This window comes from Sinocyclocheilus grahami, unplaced genomic scaffold (assembly GCF_001515645.1).
Source record: "Sinocyclocheilus grahami isolate Dianchi unplaced genomic scaffold, SAMN03320097.WGS_v1.1 scaffold420.1, whole genome shotgun sequence".
Taxonomy (NCBI): Eukaryota; Metazoa; Chordata; class Actinopteri; order Cypriniformes; family Cyprinidae; genus Sinocyclocheilus; species Sinocyclocheilus grahami.
The window spans coordinates 606,971-628,379 of NW_015505599.1; the positions used below are offsets into that span (position 1 = coordinate 606,971).

Consider the following 21,409-nt stretch of genomic DNA (forward strand, 5'->3'; position numbering starts at 1 on the left):
TGTTTATGAATTGAGGATACTAATTGTTAAAGTTTTGCAAGTAAAATTTTTTGCCCAATACAAGACTTCAGCTGCTCGTCAGTCTGTGGTCATCATTGCCTGATTGTCCTTTTCACGATGAGCCATGCATGTTCAATAGGAGACAGATCTGGACTGATCTAGCACATTCACTCTGTGTCTACGAAACCACGCTGTTGTAGCACATGTAGATTGAGACATGGCGTTGTCTTGTTCTAATAACCATGGACTTCCCATGAAAGATGTCATCTTGATGGCAGTATGTACAATGCCAATATAATGCCTCCATGTCAATGGTACCCTCACACATGCCGGACACCCATGCCGTTTTCTCTGATAAACCCCCATACAATGACAGATATTTTCTTGTGCATCTGTCTCTGGTGAAAGTCTGGATGGTCCCTTTGGTCTTTGGGACTGAGAACTCGACATCCGTTTTTCCCAGTGGACTCATGTGACCACAGCACACATTTCCACTGTCTCTGACTATCTGAGATGAGCTCTGGCCCAGAGAACCTGCAGCATCACTGCATAGAATTGATGAATAGCTTTCTGATGAGCCAAACCTGATACCCTCACCTATTACCAATTTACCCTGCTTATAGACTGTTTCAAAACCGTTTAATTTGGCTATTCTATAACCCTTTCACTTTTACTTGGCCTCTGTCCTGACTTTCTTTGGAGTGTGCCATCATAATCAAAATTTGTTTATATTTGCAAAATATATTTAAGTTGGTCAGTGAAAACTTTGGAAATCTTTTCTTTGTACTTTTGTCAATTAAATAAAAGTTAAAGCGCATTAACAAATCACAGATTCTTGATTTCATTGCATCTTACACAACGTCCAAACATTTAATTTTTTCCTGATTTGGGGTTGTATATTGCTGTCCATTTAAAATTAAGATACAATTATATTTGCTTTTTGTAGATAATATACAGGTATTATAATATTTCTATAAAGACACGCTTACTGCTTAATCCCTTTAAAGAACAAGACCAATTACCAATTAGAAATATAGGGAGGTAAACTTAAGGAAGAACCCACAGATATGGGGAAACAAAGAGGACCATCACATCAATATATACTTTTGATTCAGTTGTTACTTTGTATGAATTGAAGAGAGCGCTTACAGAGGCAAAACAAACATCTCCAAGCAAAGATAATATATTTGTTATTAAATGATTAAACATTTATCTAAAACATCACGTATTGTTCTTGTTGTGATTATTATTCATGTTGGAATATTTATTAACTATTAAAAAAATATTGTGTCTATTTTGCATTTTTTTTTAAGTCATCAAAATAATTTGGATATTATATATATATATATACATATACTTTTGGAAATGGAGTGCTCTGTGGGAAATACAATTCCAGGCAGTGTGCTCTCGTAGTATAATAGACAGCAAAAATAAAGAATGAATGATATAAATACTGAATTATGGTAAAATAAACAAGCTTTTAAGTAAAGAGCTTTGTAAATGTGATTAGTATGCAGTAACTTTATTTTGCATATATTAATCTGCATATAAATACAGCTTATGGTGGAAGTGTTAAGGTCAGTGGTTGAGAATACTTCATTTTTGATACGTTAAATATGTTTGCTGTTCTTTCTGCAGTGGTGGCATAAAAACTGCTGAAGTTAAGTGTTTTTGCTTAAGGACACCTTAAATACTCAACTGTGTGTCTGCCAGCTCATGACTTCAGCGCTGAAACATTATTCAGCCTCAGTACTGACAGCAACTCTATTAACTGTAAATAAAAGACCACTTTACTTTTTTATTAGCTTCAGATTTAACATCCTGAGATGTTATCTGTCTTAGATGAAATCTGCAAAACCATACACTAATTCTCGGCCTCTGGCTCAGTTTTCAATTTCATAAAACACTTTTTGCAACACACAACACACAGTTCTCTATGTAACACACACAAATCTAACATGAATTAATATTATGGCAAAGGTGCTTGCAAGTGTTTGCTTTTGAGATGTGTTTGTGATATTTTGAATGCAGTGCTTCATTTTGCAAGAGATGTGAGGCATTTTGCATTTTGTGTGTGCAATTCTTGGATTTGTGTGAAAAGTTTTGAAAAAAGAGGCAAAAAAAAAAAAAACACTGTAAAATACCAGTCACTCCTCTGTAGCTCTACTGCCCCCAAAGGACAAATATGGTATATTAGTTTAATGATATCATTGCTGTAGTTCACTTAGTTAATTAAGTGTGACTGGAAAGTCTCTCTCTCTCTTTCTCTCTAGCAGTATTATTGAATATAGGAAATATGGAATACTTATCAATGACACTGGAGTGTGCAATCTCACATTCTCATTCAAATGGTAGTGTGTGCTCAACATACATAAAATGGATTGCATCTGTCATACAAAAAAAGCAATCCTTTAACACACACCAACCCACAAACTCACTCATCTGCACATGAGGTTGTGAATCTAGTGGAGCTTCTGGTTTCAGAAATGCAGAATGTGTGATGGAAAAAGAGGTAGCATTTGAAAGAAATGGCACATTTTTCTTCTTTTAAGAGCGAGGCAGAGGATGGCCAAATGCAGAGGTTACTGCAGGACTGAGGCTGTGAAAGTACAAACTCCACATTGTGCCTCTTTATTTATTTATATAGAATTGGATTGGAATTTCTGGGGTTTGGCCCAATTCTTTAAACCACCAGTGGTGTGTGTGTGTGTGTGTGCGTGTGTGATAGAGAGAGACAGAGAGAGAGAGAGAGAGAGAGAGTGAAATTAGATTTTTTTTTTTGATTAATTGTTTGCGTGATGGAGGATTCTAGTAAAGTAATCTGAAATGAAGATTGTAAAGTTATAGAGGTTATTTTTTTAAAACTGTAAAAAAAAGACAGACAGACAGACAGACAGAAAGAGTGTGTGGTGATAGAGATCAGCCGGCTACATGCTGCAGGGAAACTGTCCCATCACAAGTTAGCTGGCATGCCTTACTGACATTAAAACAGGAGCGAGTCGTGCACTTTTATGCCAGTAGCATTTGTCAAGCTGTGCTTGAATCTTTCTATTTGTTCATTTACAGGAATAGTTCAAAAATGAAAATTCCAACATCCCTTAAAAATCTGAACATCCTTTCTAGACATTCTTTATGACTGACTTTCTTCTGTGGAACACAAAAGGAGATGTTTAGCAGAACGTTTATGCTGCTATTTTCCTGATCATATGAACTACCAGAGTGATTTTCTGAGCCCTTTTCCTCACTCTGGATATATAGGCTACAGTTCTTTAAGGGGTACATTTCTTGAAGTTATATCCTATATATTTCTACCATGACAACTCTCTGAAGATTTTAGCACGGCAATGGATATGACAATGTAAATGTATGTGGTCTTGGTGGATTAGATCTGCTACGCTGCTGCTGCTGCAAAGCAAGTACAGGAGCTTGCTATACTGCCAAAACATACACAGATTAGGTGCTGTGAGTATTTAAGACATACTGCTGCTACACACAAGGCATACAAAATAACCCCCAACACAGCTGGAACGAGAAACAAAACAGCCCAAATGTATATGCTGCTTTGGGCATGAAAACATACTGCTGCTACGTATACAATAATATGCTTGAAATCATCCCCATAAGGCAGGAGAGAGATGAAATGATAATGCCGCCCAAAACAAGCAGATCTATTGCCAAGACATATGTACTGCTGCTGCTCTAAGAGTGTTTGCTATCTATGTGAGCCTGGGCCAGTTTGCCAAATGGTTTAACGCTAGTGGACTACTGCTCTCTGTACCTGATCGGTTGACCAGCTTAAACTAGTGACTTGACTTAAATGTGTTTCTGGTCTAGTGGAACCCAGAGTAATTAACTAGTGGCTTAGCAATGTGAACCTGGGTGCTGTACCCGTTTATTAACTTATGACCTAAATAACTATGTCTGTCTGAGCCAATAGCTCAAACTTACCTAGGTAGAAACATGCACTATGTGCTTCATTAACAAACAGGAATCACGTTGTAGGCTGATAGATGAAGAAACCCCCAGCAACCACCTGATTCTTTTTTTTTTTTTTTAATCATTCATCAACATCACTGCAATGAAAATATATTTACCTTTAACCTATTAATATGCTAACAAAAGATATTCTGTTAAAGCAAATCACTGAACATCTTGTAACTGTGGTATAGTATGCCCAACTAATTCTGCCTAAAAATGTAAATGCTCGCTTTTCTTTTTTTGATAGTTTAATATATTTTTATTGCATATTAAGAACAATAATGTTTGCATTGTATGATCAAATCATTAGCTTTAGTGGAACTCTGAAAGCGTGCTGCAAACTGCTCTAGTGAATGCTAACCAGCCATTTAAAGGTAAAGCAGGAAGCTCATTGGCAATTTGGCTGTGTATGCAACCAATCAGCTTGTGCCAAGTATTTAATGCTGTGAATACCATCAATTTGCATTAACGAGCCATCAGCCATCTACAGTTTCATGACAGAACTTGGCATATATAGCTTTCTGAATTTTCATCTTTGGATGAACTTCTTTAAGTGAACTTTTGCAGATTTATTACCAATGCAAATGAAGTTAATTGGACTTTTGCAAATGTTTGTATGTGTGTACATTTGTGCCCTGTAATGAATGAAAGCCTGTATTCCCCCTAGAGGGTCAGATTACAATTCATGACCAACACACACCACACACACACACACACACACACACACAGACACACACACACACTACAGACCCCCAAGGAACCAAACATTCCATTTCAAGCAAATCCAGCACACATGCAGTCAGAAATCCAAACCCAAATGCTGTGTAGCTCCAACCACAAAGTATGAGGGCCAGGTTTATGTTCCTCGCTGGAAGAAGAGTGAACCGTTTGAACAGAGTAGGTTTTGTTCAGTTTGTCTGGGCATCCCATGACGCCAGTGCTCGGCAGTAAAAAACTTGCGTTTGATTCTGCAAAAGCCTGTGGATGAGTCACCAACACCAATGGAGAAAGACAGAGACAATACAAAAAATAAAAATACAAAAAGAGCAGAGGCACAGATGGACAGGAATGATTGGCAGATAGATGAAAAGCAGAAGGGTCTGGGAAAGAGACAGAGAGAACGAGACAGAATGGGGCGCCTTTTCCTGTCTGCATTCCCCCTTCCTTTCTGCAGTCCTTGGGCCTTGGCTTGCGTCTGTGTGTGCGTGTGTGTTTGAAGGGGGGTGTAATTGCCTCAAGGTGTGGAGAGAACAGAACTGGCTGAGATTGTGCACTGCTGTGTGTCACTGTGGAGTGTGTGCGTGTGTGTGTGCGAGAGAGAGAGGGAGAACAAGAGAATGAGAAAGAGCAAGAGAGGGAGGGGGACGTGTTGAAAGACAGGTGAAAATGTTGAGGCAGAGAGAGCAAAGGTATGGGGTGAAAAAGGGGGTAACGTATGTGGAGATTAACAGATGTCTACAAAATGGGAAGGCAGGCGAAAGAAAGGCAACTTTGTAAACTGCGATTGCTAAAATTTGGATTCCAGTTTAGTGAAAATGCATTTTGTGAAAGCTTGATCAAATGTCTTTTACTTCTCTTAGTCAGAATGTAGTGCTTTTATGCTGCATTTCCCAAATATACAATTACACTAATTAGCAATCTATGAAACACATATTTTTGTTGTTGTTCAAAGTGCTGTAAGAAAAAGAAAAAGTATTTCCATTTGTTAACATTAGTTAACTACATTAGTTACATGAACTAACAATGAAAGATATGTATAAAACAATTATTAGTCTTAGTTACTGTTAAGTTCAACCTTTACTAATATGTTATTACAATCAAAAGTTATATCAGTTATTCAATGAACCTGAGCTGACTAACCATGAACTAACAATGAACAGTTGTATTTTTTGTAACTAACATTAACAAAGACTGGTAACACTTCATTTTACAGTGTCCTTGTTACACGTTACATGTATAGCAATGACAGTAAATTATGCATAATTACATGTAACTAACCTTAAACCATAACGCTAAAGTATTACATGTTGTTTATTAATATCGCTCATTACTTAAATGTGTAATTACACTGTAACAATGAAACCTTTAAAAAAAGTGTAACCAAAGATCAGTTTATACTGTTGCTCATTGCTAGTTAATGTTAGTTAACTAAATGGGTTAAATGGGACCTTGTTGTAAAGTGACTTTTTAAAAAAAATATAAACTACATTCACTAGTTTCAGTAAAATGTTTCATTCCTCCTCTTAGATAGAATGGAGTGTTTTACGGCATACTGGTGATTAGCAACCCTGCAAAACATGTCACAAACATATTTTCTTATATAGAGAAGTGCTGGGTAAAACAATAAAACAAATATAAAAATACAATAGAATATTGTGGTGAAAAAAACATGTAACACAATGAAAAGCAGACTGAGCAGAGTGAGGCAGGAATAGAGAACCAGGCGCCAGATAGAGAGAGTGAACGAGAGAGAGGGTGGGCAGAAGTTTTGGGGGAAGTTAGCACCCCACTGGGGCTGGCTTTCAGGGTTCAGCCCTCTCGAATGAGGGGAGGAAAAGGGAAAAGCAGAGAGAGAGGGAGGGAAGGTGGATCATATAGGCTGTGGGTTTGTGTTAATTTAATGCCACACTGTTTCTCTCACACTCTTCTGGAGGAAATGTGATTATGATGAGACTCATGAGTCAGCCATGCAGATGCACCGGTGTGATTTGCTGAAGAACAAACAGAGACAAGTGTCAAACACATGCATGTTGCAGAATAAAGGCTTTTCATAAAATTGCTTCATTTAAAAGTCGTATATTACATGCTTTTTTTTTGCTCAGGAAAATGTCAAATTGCAACATCTGGAGCAAAAACATAAAACATGTCTGTCATCATTTAATCAAAGTATCCTCACTGATGCAGATGCAGTCTCTGTAAATATGTGGAGACAAATATGTCTGTAGTCTTCAGCACTGCATTCTAAATAATGCACACAACCATGAAACACATGTCGAAGTAAGAACATTGGATGCAGACTTTGGCTGGGTCAAGACAAGTTTGGAAAACATTGCAAAAGAATACAGAAATGCAATACAGAGTCAACAGGGACAGTTGATGTAGATTTCGGCAGATTTCAGTAGCGACTGTTTGGAAGAGTTACCACAGATCTGGACAGCATTAAGTTGTGGTGCACTTGATGAAATGACAAAACTGAGAGAAAAATAAAGATGATGTAAGTTGGGAACAGAAAAATAAGAACTGAAAAGTAAAACTGTCAAGGAGAGGTGAGAGCTGGGGCCGATGATAGGACTGCCAGTGAGAACATTGCAGAAAGAGAAATGTTGAAGGGGTTTTGCCAGGCTGTGAGTTGCCTAAAGGTGGCAGTAGGCTTCAAATAGTCACACTGTGCATCCGTAAACCTTTGCAGCCAGACCAAAACACACTTCTTCTCTACTGGATTGAAACGTTACCTTTTCTGGTTCATTTTTGACATTTTATTGCCACTTTTATTAATATACGTTTATTGTGAAAGGACAGGAAGTGAGAATTTTTTTTTAATTGTTTGGTAACACTTCATTTCGATAGTCCACTTTAGACATTCTATTAACAGTAAGTAACTTTGCAACTACATGTCAACTAGCAGTTAGTAGAGTATTAGTAGACTGTCTGCTTAATATCTTCTAACACTTTCTTTGTCAACTTATTCTACTAACCCTAAACCTACCCTAACAGTCTACTCTGAGAGTTAGTAGACATGTAGTTGCAAATGAATGAGAATTAGTTGACATGTAGTTGACATGTAGTCACAAAGTTACTTATAGTTAGTAGAATGTCTAAAGTGGACTATCGAAATAAAGTGTAACCAATTCTTTAAAACAAATATTGATGTTAATGTTGACTTTGAATCTTGACTTGACAAAGCTTTGTTTCAAAGTTTTGAAAAAGGTTTTAAATGTTTTAAGATAATTTTCAATTCAATTCAAGTTTATTTGTATAGTGCTTACCAATCAGAAAATATTAAAGTCCGTGTAAAGAGAATTCTGAGAATTGTTTCTAAACACATTAGAAATGTTAGAAATGTATTGCAGAAACACGTTACAAAGACTCTGAAGTATGTAGTACTGCATTGTGGAGTTAAACCGTTAAACAGTTTTTCACCAATTCTGTGTTCAGGATTTTTTTGGGCGGAGCTAAAACGGTGGCTCGATGGCGCAATGGAGCCACCGAGCATGACCCCTCCCCTAACACTACAAGACGTGTGTTCGACTTGAAGCAGCACTGCGCAGATCGATCGGTGTGTGACATCAAAGTACAGAGCTATAGAGAGCAGGCGGCTCCTCATGCTTTCGAATCGCTCTCGTGTCTTACACTAATCGTTCTGCAGAGCCCTGCTTCAAGTCGAGCACACCTAATAACTACAGCGCAGCGGTTTGCCCGCTCAATCGCATGTTACTGCCATTCCTTACTACAGCCTAGAGGTTGCTAGCTAGCTATGCCTTCGTCACGTAAATGCATAATACCTGGTTGCAATAATTTACAACAAAAAAATCCTCATTTAAATAAGCTGCAGAAGAAGACAGCTGAGAGAGAGACAGCAGCTTTTCCTCGATTGGGCGTGGTTTCAGCGCCACCAGCGGACATGCCCCCAGCATCTGAGCGCAGAAAATACTTATTTTTTAAAGATTTTGACAGTTTAGTTTATTCACTTGGCAGTTTTTTTTAGCATTCAAATTTGGCTGGTTGATTAATAACACATTTTTTCTGTGGTGTGACACATTTAATATTGACTTTGCACTGACTTTTAAGTTTCTACATTACATTTTTACTAGTAGGTTATTAGTGGTGACTATGGCAGAAATGTACAGTAAGAATCATGCAGTTAATTACAAATTACACATAATCAAACAGACGGCGAACACTATTAACTGCAATGATTATATGTTGCGATTAAACTTTGTGATTGCGATTAAACGTTGCGATTATGCAAAATTCGGTAGTTTTACATGTTGTTCCAGGGTTAGCATCATCTGAGGTCTTCTGGGGGGTCGGCATCATCTCGTCTCAGGTGTTCGGTTATCTCAGATCTTCGTAAGGGTTGGATCCAGACTGAAGCTTGACTCATTTAAGTCCAAAGGTCCAAGACCACTAGTGAAAACACTTCAATTTTGCATTTTCTTTAATTCAAAATGTTTCATTATAAATTGAAAAGCTGAATCAACCGATCATCATGAATTTCAGAATGTATTTAATGTCACAAATATATAACAAATATAGATCTACGTATATGATTTACATTTGTTTGGGTCAAATTCAGAACTGGAGAATTTGGTATTTAAGTAATTTAAAGTTGCTTATCTATCGTTCTCGATGTCTAAAAGGTCTAAAACAAAGTTTTATCAAGTCAAGATTTAAAGTATATAAACAATGGTTGAATTTCAGTTCATTGTAATTATACTTTTTAAATGACACTTATTTTACTTATTGTATACTCCAATTAGAATTGCAATTCTGCATTCAGTTTATCTAAATTCAAACTCAGGAATAGAATTGGAATTTAAAAGACATTCTTCATTTCAGAAGAGTGCACAACCATGTTTAGCAACACCTCAGTACAAAAGGGGGCTCCGTGATGAAAAGGAAGGCAATATGTTTCATAGGAAGAGCAGCAGAAGATTGATAGATAGAGGGAGTGAGAGGAGGTCATGTTGTTTGTTTTTATTTGCAAAGGTATAAAATATGATGCAGGCTGACAGGATTGCTCTAGCAGGAAATGGAAGGGAAAGTTTTGTCTTTCAGCCAACCACAAAAGCACCCGCCTCATTCCCTCCCTCGCTCTGTAATTCCTGCCCCTCTCCCTCTGTTGTGGGCTGAGCTAGCTGCGGCGAGTGAAATAGCGCAGGTTGTCGAGTCACAGTATGTTAGCTGACACTTAAGAGTCTTGACAGTCAGGCTGAGTTTGACAAAGCTGAAGAACTCAACAGACGCCGGAGAAAAACAGGCACGGGGTGATGGTCAGCGTAGAGCTGCACAGGAGGCGCTTGACTCAACGAAGAACTGCTACAGAAAAGTGCAAGTTACGAACAGAGAAGCTGCTGGCTACAGTGACAGTTACACCTGAAACAGAAGTCTCAAGTCCTTGAGACTTTCTCTTGACATTGATAGCTTTGGCAGGAGTTCCAGATTGACTGGGAAACTCCAGACTCTACATTGTTGTTGTTGGTCATCGTCTACTGTGTTGCTTAAACCGTAACTGCAGTTGACAGACAGCTTGAGACACAGGACAGAACATCTGGGACAGAGTTTGAGTTCTTGGCGAAGGCTGGACATCATGTTTGACTGTGTGGAGGCTCTCGGGCTAGGGGCAAGACCCCTCTTTGACGTATCCACTCAGAGTTCATGCATGCTCAGGAAAGCAAGCTCCTTCTTCACTGGCCTAGAACCTTTCTCATGGAGCAACAACACTAGCCTGCAGTGTAAGTGTGATGTCTCTGTACCTCCACTATACTCACTCCAACTGTGTTCTTGATACTGTGTGTCCTTTTAACTCTTTTTAGCATTTATTAAAGTATTCTAGGAGTCTGAGTGACTGTAGTATGTGCTCAGCATCTTGTCATGTGCTAACTGACTTAAATGGTACTCTTGTTAACTTCCTAATGGCTGGCTGCCAGAAGTTTTGCCTAGATCACAGAACAAACTGACTTGTGCTGATGAATAATGTACTTCTGCATATTTTATAAGCCTACCACTACACAATTTTACAGCTGTGCACATGTTGTAAACTGTTCTTCTGTCAACTTTTGTTTTGTTTTGTTTGTTTAACTAACATAGGTATGAATTGTTTCATTGTAATAGATGCTTACAATTAGAAATGATAATGACAACAATTACATATTTATAAAAAAAAAAAATCTGCAAAAGTGACAATTAAGGGTGTAGTGTACAACATCGAAAGCATATAGATGTACTGTAACTACATGTTTCATGCATAAATTTGGTGGAAACAATTAAAAATGAATATATAAATACAGTGCCAATGTGTTCAAGCAAAGTATAACCTTCACTGGACACTGAAATATGTGGTTATACTATTAAACATAAGCTATTCGCTTATTGTCAGGAATATTTAATAAAATCCAAAACTTTTTTGTAAATGTAGGTAATAAATAAAAAGGAAATAATGCACACACTCTAGTTTTCAATAATGTACAGAAAACTCTTTAATCTCTCTCATGTGTGTGAGTGTTTGTGCTTGGAGTCTCTTGTGTCACTCCATTTTGACCTTAATGGATGTCTTTAATTATTCAATTATGAATACAATGAGCTCAATTAAAGGATTAGGGAGCCCATGGGGACAGACAGAGAGCAGAAGAGAACTGATGATTAGGGGGTTTCTTCTCATGCTTTGCTTCTTTATGGCCACAGGAAAATCCACTGGCAAGTTTGTTCCATATGGAAATGCTTTGCGTATTTATTATGAAATTTAAATTAAGATCCAAGTTATTTAGCACATTCGCTAAACATATGATATTAAATAAATGAACTGGAATAGCACAGTGACTCCATTATTTAAGAGAATTCAAGTGCCACCAATTCACCAAAAAAAAAACCCCAGAAGATCTTCCCACTTGTTAACAGAATTCTTCAGTCTGCTGGTTTATCCCGAATTACTCTTTGGTACATGAAAAAAATATGAACTACCCTCCTCATTGTCTCCACTTTAGTTTGTTCTTTGTCCAATCATTTGGATTCTGTTACATACAGTAATTGAGCTGACTCATTGCACTGTTTAGAGACTCATTGCAAACTCAGAAAACTAGTAATGGAAATACCGAAAACAAGATCTATATTTAGGAAAATTAATCATAGGACAAAGCCCATGCAAATGTGTCTGTGCCTTATTCTATGTGCGACTGAGTAGATTTCACATGCCCCTGCTGGAATTTGCCCCTATGCTGTAATGCCATTTTATAGCCAGACTGGGCTGGTTGAAAGAACATTGCACCCCACAATGAATCCATTGACAATGGCCTGATCTCTTTTCTCACCCCTTTTGAACCACCCTCAAGATGCAACAGCTGAGGTCTCAAAGTCGTACCTCGCCAGCTAAACTTGAACTTGTTAGCTTTAGCTAGCTCATTAGCCTTGGGAGCTGTTGTGGGCAGTGCTGTCTCCAATTTTAAGTGGTTAGTAACTCTTAGATCTGTGGTCTGTGTGCTTCAATTGATGCAAGTTTAGTTTTCTTGTTTGATTGTTGGTTATGGCGAGACATTTTGTAGACCTTCACATCAGCAAGAAACCTCAAGGTCAAGTTGTTCTCAGTCTTGTTACTGAATGCAAAGTGATTCACTTTAACAAATTATAGTTTGGTAACACTGTTGAACTAAAATGGAAACAGAGATTCTTCATCTCTTTGACCACAATGCAGTATATTTTTAACAACTCATGATGTTTTGGCAGGATGAAGTTCATCTTTTCCGCTCTCCACATTGGGTTCTTATTAGGATGGAATAATTCGTTGGTTAAATTATTGTCGGGATGTGATGGGTTCTTTGGTTAAGTTCTTGTCAGGAACGGGATGACTGACACTGAGTTGTTGATCAGGAATACGCTTTTTAGCCTGTCGGTTGAGTGGGGTGTTACGATGTTCACTGAGGCTGGGGAGGAGGTGGCCAAATGTTGACTCAGCTTCACCCTGAAAAGGCTAAATAAAAGGGTCAGTTTATGAGGTACTATAAAGAAGAAAGCTTTGTATGCATGCTGTTGAATAAAAGGGGCAATCCAACTTTAACAACTTGCTTCTAAGAAAGACAGCTCCTGTTTTTGCAGTCTTCCTTCAGCCCATCAGGACATGTGTTGGTCCATGTTTGCAAAGGATCTGGGGGAGATGCTAGTTAAGGTTTATGCTTAGTTGTTCTTTGATGTTTGATAAACGGATACTTTTCGGTAAACAAAAACCATGGTTGACTTTCACTGATTTAGTCTATCCTTATTCAATCGTTACATTTTGTCAAACAGACCAAAATGTAATATCTGATTTTACTGCATGCATAACCTGGTTTTAATTACCTCCATGTATTGGTATTGCACAATCAAATATCCATATAATCCAAAATTTGTTGTTCGCTATGACACAAAGTAATATTGGGCCACTCGAGATGGACTGACTTTATATGGTAATCCTAAATAAAATAATCACGGCACTGTTCCAGCAAGTCCAGGGGCCTCATTTATAAAATGCTGCACAGAAACCATCCTAAAATTGATCTTATGATCATCTCTCAAATATGCGTATGTGTGATTCATAAAATCAATGTACGTACAGAAAACGCACGAATGCGTCTCTTTCAGATGTGGAGTCGAACTCGGGACAGCCATAGCGCTGCGGCGCTGTATGTCTGTGCACTGCCCACAAAGCTATCGCCACCGACCCTCTTTCTCATTTTTACCTCAATTTCATTCTACAGTATTAATATCCAGCTTTATTCATGTTCACAGTCTGGTCATAGGTAGACAGCAGAACGGGTCAGGCGTAGTGTATGTTTAGTATGTAGTTTCACACAGGTGCTGGTTTGGCTCGAGCACAGCTTGTTATAGGATTAAATGAGCTTGTGTCTCTTGTGAATGTGAAAAACAAGAATCGGTTTAGTTCACAGGCACGAGCATTATGTGTTTTCAAAGCTGAAATATTTGAGGGCATTATTTTCAAAATGGTGACATGCCAGGGCAGGGAAAAGTCTGTATGCGTATGTGTATGTGTGTGAGTACTAGGTGCTCCGATTTCCCCCACAATACAAAGACGTGCTGGATAGGTAAATTGGAGACATTAAATTGTCTGTAGGTGTGATCGTGGATGTAAATGTGTGTATGTCTGTGTGTGTGTTAGGCCCGTGATAGCCGTTTCCCTGTCTGCACTCAGACATGCTGGGAAAGACTCCAGCATCCTACAGAGGACATGTGATTTGAACAATGCATGTATGTATGCATGCATAACTCCAACAGACTAACCCAGACTAACCCTTTCCCAAAAACCATGTTAAGTACACACACAGTATGAATATTAATTAATTACACTTCTACTACTACTACTAATATAAGACTACTATTACTGCTACTAATAATGCATACAAAATATTATTAAAACTAGTAATGAATATTTTAAACACTGAGTGGAGCTTCTTTTAACTGTGCTATACAGCAGTCATTTGCAGACACTTTTATCCAGAGCCACTTATGAGGAATACAACAATTCATCATAAGGAGGCAATAAACATGAGCAGTGCTAGTAATACAGTTTCAAACGTTGTCTAGCTTGAACAGGGAGGGACATAAGAAATAGTAAAGTGCTCATGGAAGAGATGACTTTTAAGCTGTTCAAACATAACTTTACATCACAAAATAAAATGCTATCTCATCAATTATCACGGTTTTATTTGTTAAACTGAAAATTAATATACTGCCATATTAATTATCATCCCCAACCATGGTCTCATGAACTACATCTCTCAACCTGTGGTGAGAAAAGTTTCTTGTTTGACTTCTGGACTTATATAGATATGTGTAAGCATATATACATTTAAGTATTTCTTTCATTTGAAGAGTCCGCATATGCATTAATGTCTTAGTGCCCTTATAGAGGTCCAGTGGAGGTCTGTACACACCACGAGAGATCAGAGCACACCACTGGTTAGTTTACCAGAGCATTGTTTAATATGAGCAGTTATGTAAAAGTACAACAAGTTAATCAAATCAGGTTTTAATGCCTCGATCCATCAGGCCAAATGTTCAGAAACGTTGGCATTTACAGCATATAGCAAACATCTAAACCCTAACATAAGGTCCTGGAGGCAAACCTGAATTGACACAACTTGTTAAATTTCTCAGTAACACTTCAAGTTGAATGTTGGTGAGATGTTACAAACTCTAACAACATGCAGAAAGCCTGTAAAACTGATTGCGTCAGCATTTGACTAAAAGGAGTTGACAAATACTGTTGTCTTTTAAAGGCATTTTTTCCTGACAAGAAAAATAAAGAAACTATTCAAACAGCTCCACACAACTGACTATTATAGAGCTCTTGGGTGATCTTTAAAGTTTCTTCTTTGCTTCTGTATAAAAAGTTTTGTGTTCACTTAAAATCTGTTTGATGACTACTAATGACTAATCTGCATTTGCCCAAATTTGTAGTTAAAAGAGCATTAAAAGCTTCATGAATCCCTTGAAAGCAATAGTGTAACTTTTGAGTTGCCTCAATCACACAGTTCAGTCCATCCACACACACACACAACCACGCAGAAGAAATAAAAGAAGCATTTCATCTCTACTCTCCGTCTGCAAACTATTGTGTTTGTGTGTAGATTAAATATAGTGGACATATATAATAAATGTATGAGTGATTTTGACAGTGATCTCAGTGTTTGATCCATTTCCATATGTTTGTTTTCATTCAATAACTGATTCATGAATTTAATTTTCCTGTATGCTTTAACAACATTCTTTTTTCTTTTCTTTATTCTAGTACTGTCACGTGTATGTTCCTGTTTTCCTTATTTGGTCTTTCCTGTTCCTGTCCTCGTTGTGTGAATGCGTTTCCAGCTGTGTTTAATTAATTAGTTCATTTGCTCCCAGGTGTGTCCCATTGGTGTCTGTGCATTTAAACCCTGTGTTTCCCAGTGTTTCCCGTCTGCCGTTAAATGTCATTCTGTCTGCTTAATGTCTCCAGTGTTCCCTGTGTTCTGAGCATTACCCTCATTAAACCCTTTTGATCTGTATGACTCCTCGTCTCCTCGCTCCATCGTTCCTTCCTCCAAGTGACCGTGACAGAACAGCAGACCCATACAGAATAGTGAGCGTCTTCTCCCCGCGTTTATTTTCCAGGTTTTCAAAGTGTCTTTGTTTTCAGTTTGTTTTTCCACCGAGATTATGGAGGAACGAGCGATGTTCATCGCCGTGGCTCAGGTGAGCCCCGACCCTGTCAGCTACGTGAGGGCGTTCGTGCTGCTCGCCCTCACCAGCTCCCTCGAGGGGGAAACCCTCGTGATGCTGTTCCGGATCGGGATTACTTACCATCGCCCCGCGGAGCTCCCAGACACCACCAACCTCGACTGGAAGAAGGCAGTCATCCAGTGTCTGGAGAGCCTCCGACCCCTCCACCGGTCGTTCCTCAGTCAAGCCTGCCGGCCGTGGCTTTCTCCAGCCCGCCGGCCGTTCCGAAATCTAGTTCCGAAGTTCCTGTGGCAAGCCCGCCGGCCGTTTCTGTGGCAAGCCCGCTGGCCACTCCAAAGTCAAGCCCGTCGGTCGTGGCTCACTCCCGCCCAGCGCTCACTCCAGCCCCAGAGCTTGTTCCTGTGTCGACTCCAGCCGCAGAGCTCACTCCAGTGTCGGCTCCAGCCCCTGAGTTTGCTCCAATGCCCACTCCTCGAAAGCACCTTGCTTTGCCTGCTCCTCCAGAGCTCCCTCCAGTGCCAGCACCTCGTAAGCGCTTCCTAGATCCCCAGTTAAGCCCCGGGAGGGCTCCTGATCCCCAGTTAAGCCCCGGGAGGGCTCCTGATCCCCGGTTAAGCCCAGGGAGGGCTCCGGAACCCCGGTTAAGCCCAGGGAGGGCTCCGGATCCCTGGTTAAGCCCACGGAGGGCTCCGGTTCCTGAGTATAGCCCAAAAGAGGGCTCCGGTTCCCGAGTATAGCCCACGGTGGGCTCCTGTTCCCGAGTTTGCCCCAGTGAGGGCTCCTGATCCCGAGTTTGGCCCAGTGAGGACTCCTGCCCCCGAGATTGGCCCAGTGAGGGCTCCTGTCCTCGTGCTTAGCCCAAGGAGTGCTCCAGTCCCTGAATCCCCTGCAGAGCGCCCTCAAGTGCCCGCTCCTCCAGAGCCATGGCTCCCTGAACTGTCTGCTCTGCCATGGTTCCCTGAGTCCCCTGCTCCACCATGGCTTCCTGATCCGCCCTGGAGGCTCTCCTTGTCTCCGCCCGCCCCCCCTCGCCGATGGTACTGTTACGGCGCGGGATGTGCCGTCCGGGAGGGGGCGATCTCTCACGTGTATATTCCTGCTTTCCTGATTTGGTCTTTCCTGTTCCTGTCCTCGTTGTGTGAATGCGTTTCCAGCTGCATTTAATTAGTTCATTTGCTTACAGGTGTGTCCCATTGGTATCTGTGCATTTAAACCCTGTGTTTCCCATCTGCTGTTAAATGTCATTCTGTCTGCTTAATGTCTCCAGTGTTCCCTGTGTTCTGAGCGTTACCCTCATTAAACCCTTTTGATTTGTATTACTCCTCGTCTCCTCGCTCCTTTGTTCCTTCCTCCCTCCCCGAGTGACAAGTACATTCATTATGACATGGGTTTCACTTTATTTTACAGGTCTATTCTGCATGTACATACTATTGTACTGATTACATGCAGTAACAAGGTAAACCATGTACAGTTTTTTACATTTTATGTATTGAAAATGTAAACCTTTCTGCTTATGTAAAATGTTACAGATCAGTGGTTGAAAACTTCTACAAATATACTAAAACATAGTCATGTCTGAATCTATGTCTAATTCATTAAATTACAATATACCATCAGGCACATGCTAGTCTTGAGCAGGCAACATGTTGCTTTGCAAGATGCTTCGCTATAAAGTGAGAACTTGCTTCTTTCTGATGATGTCAGAGAGACTGTGGTCACCTGTTGGTTTAGCTGAGGTTGCTGAAAGACGGGGATTAAATCAGTGTTTCCGTCAGCGAGTCCCAGCACAATCTGAGCCAGCAGAGAGAACCTGGCTGGTCAAGTCCTCAGCTCCTTTACTGATAAAACCTGCATCACCTTTCACTGTGTTCATTGTCTAAACGGTGCAAACATACGTAATCTGCAGAAATATGGACTGAGAACATGCAATTAAATCATTTTCTTTCTGTGTAAATCAGTGCTTTAATGGAAGTCTGAATGTGACAAATATAATTAAATCCCATTCATAAAACAATGACTGAGCAGAAGTTAGAGTGGAATTATGCATTTTTTGTTTGGTCTGAAATCTGTTAATGCTGTCACTTGACAATATAGAAAATAATTTATTTCATTCAACTGTTTCTTCTGAATGCTCCACCTGCTTTATTTAAAATTTGACCATATCCTCCACAAGTCAAAACTAGCATGTTAAATATAACAAAGAAAGAAAAAGGGAACAGAATAGCATTGCACCTTTCTTCCCCTTTATGTCTGTCAGTCATTTCTCTGGTGGCGCCAGGTTTCCACTCCTCTAGCACTGAGGGAGCTGGATGTTTTCAGAACCGCTCTGTGTCACTCGTGCATTGCTGCCACATAAACACATAAAGCCAATTCAGTCTAAGCTACTACATAAACACAGTGATCAGGTTGCGTTCTCACCCACTCACTCGCCCATCACCCTCGGCCTTGTGTTTCACAGAGCATTACGTGTAAGAACTATGCCTATCAGCATTCCAGAGACCTAGACGTGTTGATATGCACGACAGAACTGCACAAAATCCAAAGAAAAAGACAATACCAGTGCTTGACCCTAACCTACATAATGTTACAGGGACTATGCTTTTTTTTTTCTTTTTTTTTTGTGAATCTATATACATATGCGCCAGACAGATGTCTTTTTCAGCCCTGTGTGCCCTGATTATTGTTTTTTTTTTTAAGTTTATGCTGTGTAAAGTTAAAATGAGCTCAACAAAAATGTGTCTTTTGACCCTGTGTTCTGTTTTATTCTGTCTGTTTGTGAACAAGGAACTATTATATATATATGTGTATATATATATATATATATATATATATATATATATATATATATATATATATATATTTTTTGGGGGGACAGGGCTACATTTATTCATTAATCAAAAACACAGTAAAAACAGTAATATTGTTAAACATTATTTAAATTTTGAAATTTCTATTTGAATATATTTTAAAATGTAATTTATTCCTGTGATGAAAATCTGTATTTTCAGCATCATTACGCCAGTCTTAATTGTCACATGATCCTTGAGAAATCATTCTAATATGCTGATTTGCTGCTTTAAGATTTATTTAGTTTTTTTTTATTTAGTTAGTTTTTAACCAGTGTTTGTATATTTATGAAGATATATTAACTGAATGCATAATTTAGCAAAACTAGATTTATAAACAATTGACACAGAAATATGTTTTGCTTTTGTCTCATGAATTGGGTTGAATATACTATACTCACAGCTTTGCTTTCATTCCAGTCAAATTATATACAACATCTACCCGGACTAAGTTACATATATTTTGAAGTTCGAATATCTGCTGTTGGCAAAAAAAAAATTGGGTTGTGACTTTGGAACGTCTCTACCACAGATTTCTGTGGTGTTTGGAAACAAAATGTCCTTTCATAGTTTGCCAAATGTCACATCATCAGTATTGCCTATTTTATCTCGCTGAGGTTGCGATTAGATCATTGGCAGTATTTATGTGACTCTCGGTTCACGTTCATGTCTCGAGAAGCCAAAGCTGCTGTCAAAGCCAAGGTCAAAGTGAAATTCTCCCTCTCTCACACATTTGTCTCTCCCAGCCTCCCCCAACCCCAGCTCCCCCTGTTTCTTTATGAGATTTCTCATCTATACCTTCTCTCATTTTGCTCTTGTTAAACTGTGCCTGTAGAGGGAGAGTGGAGGACAGAGGGAGGAGAAGAAAGAAAGAATGAGAGGCACATTTGGGGGATCCGCTCCATTCAGTAGGAGGAGGGGGCGAAGGCCTCTGTGGGCCGTAAAATCTGGAGTTCTGAAGACCCAGTTTTAGCTGTTTTTCTCTCATTTTTTACAAGTGGAGGGTGAGGGGACAGCTGCTGCTGGTGTGAATGGCTGGCCAAGGTGACTCACTGCCAATAAAGTGCCGGTCAGGCAGGCCTCGGGCCTCGGTCAGACCACAGACGGGCTTTACGGGCAATCTTGAGACTGGACCTCTAGTAAAAAGCCAGTCATCCAGGCCTAAGGAATTTAGGGTCCAGGAAACAAGAGCATGAGGGGGGAAAGGGTGTCTCGAGGTGAAGGTTGAACCAAGTGACAATGTGGACTTACGCAAAATATATTACACTGGATTCACACGGTGGTGTTTAAATTGGGCAAACCGTGTTAGATTATATGTCTGCGTCTCTATGGCTGGTGTCCGGGATGTTTATGAATCTGACTGTGACTACCATTTGGGTGAGTGACAGCAAGTCGAACACATGCTGAGGTGTCAGTCAAAGTATATTATCAATTCATCCATCTGCTCCGGAGCTCAGTTTTCCCATCTCTCTTCTCTTTCAACACCTCTGCCTCTCAGTGCGCTCACTTAATATTTATCTTCGAGCTCAGACCCCTGGGCAGATGCCTCTTAATGCATTTGACAACTTCAGTCATCAACCATCCAGTTTTTGTCTCTTTCATTCTAAATGTGCTAATATTATTTAAAATGGAAACACATTCCGATTCAGTCATGTTTTTTGATGGTGCAGTGCTGTTAAATAATCTCACAACTTTGCCCAGGCTTACTCTAAACAATTACTCCGGGAAAAGGGAGTGAAAGTGGCTTTGTTGTGAAAATAGATTTTTAACATATTGACAGTATGAATAGATTTTTATATTTTTGAAGAGTGGTGATGTTTTCCAGTGCAGAACTTTGCCTGTGTGGATAGAGCGTTCGAAAAAACAACCAGATTCTTACCTTTGTAATCACCACTAATTATCTGCTCTTTTTCTTCTTGATTTCTGCAGCGGTGGAGACCCAGAGCACAAGCTCAGAGGAGATGGTTCCCAGTTCCCCTTCTCCACCCCCTCCTCCTCGTACCTATAAACCCTGCTTTGTGTGCCAGGACAAATCTTCGGGCTACCATTACGGAGTCAGCTCTTGTGAGGGCTGCAAGGTACGCAAGCCTATACAGTTTATATACTTTTGACCAACTAGTTCATCCACACTAATTAGTATTTCTCAAATTATAATTATGGTTTGGTCCAAACCTTAAAAACCTTACAATTTGATTTAAAATTGATCAAACAAAATATGTTCCCCAAAGACAGACAGACAGGCATAAACAAACGAATAAATATGTATTATTTTTTTATAATAAGACCATACCATACCACATATTTTATTTGGACAAAGCCTAAATGTTACTTAATGCCTAAGATCAAACTAAAAATATTTGATTAGTCACCATTTAATTTAGTATATACAGTGGGTACGGAAAGTATTCAGACCCCCTTAAATTTTTCACTCTTTGTTAAATTGCAGCCATTTGCTAAAATCATTTAAGTTATTTTTTTTCCTCATTAATGTACACACAGCACCCCATATTGACAGAAAAACACAGAATTGTTGACATTTTTGCAGATTTATTAAAAAAGAAAAACTGAAATATCACATGGTCCTAAGTATTCAGACCCTTTGCTGTGACACTCATATATTTAACTCAGGGGCTGTCCATTTCTTCTGATCAGCCTTGAGA

The 21,409-nt window shown here is 39.3% G+C and overlaps 1 protein-coding gene across 1 annotated transcript in view; it reads left to right on the top strand.

The window, feature by feature from the left end:
* Positions 1-20,928, top strand: part of LOC107551317 (retinoic acid receptor gamma-like) — a 36,306-nt gene extending 15,378 nt beyond the window's left edge. The window contains exon 3 of the mRNA XM_016232875.1: positions 20,679-20,928. Within this exon, the coding sequence (XP_016088361.1) occupies positions 20,679-20,860 (182 nt within the window). The 3' untranslated portion in view covers positions 20,861-20,928. The remainder of the gene's footprint in view (positions 1-20,678) is intronic.
* The last annotated feature ends 481 nt before the right edge of the window (positions 20,929-21,409 follow it).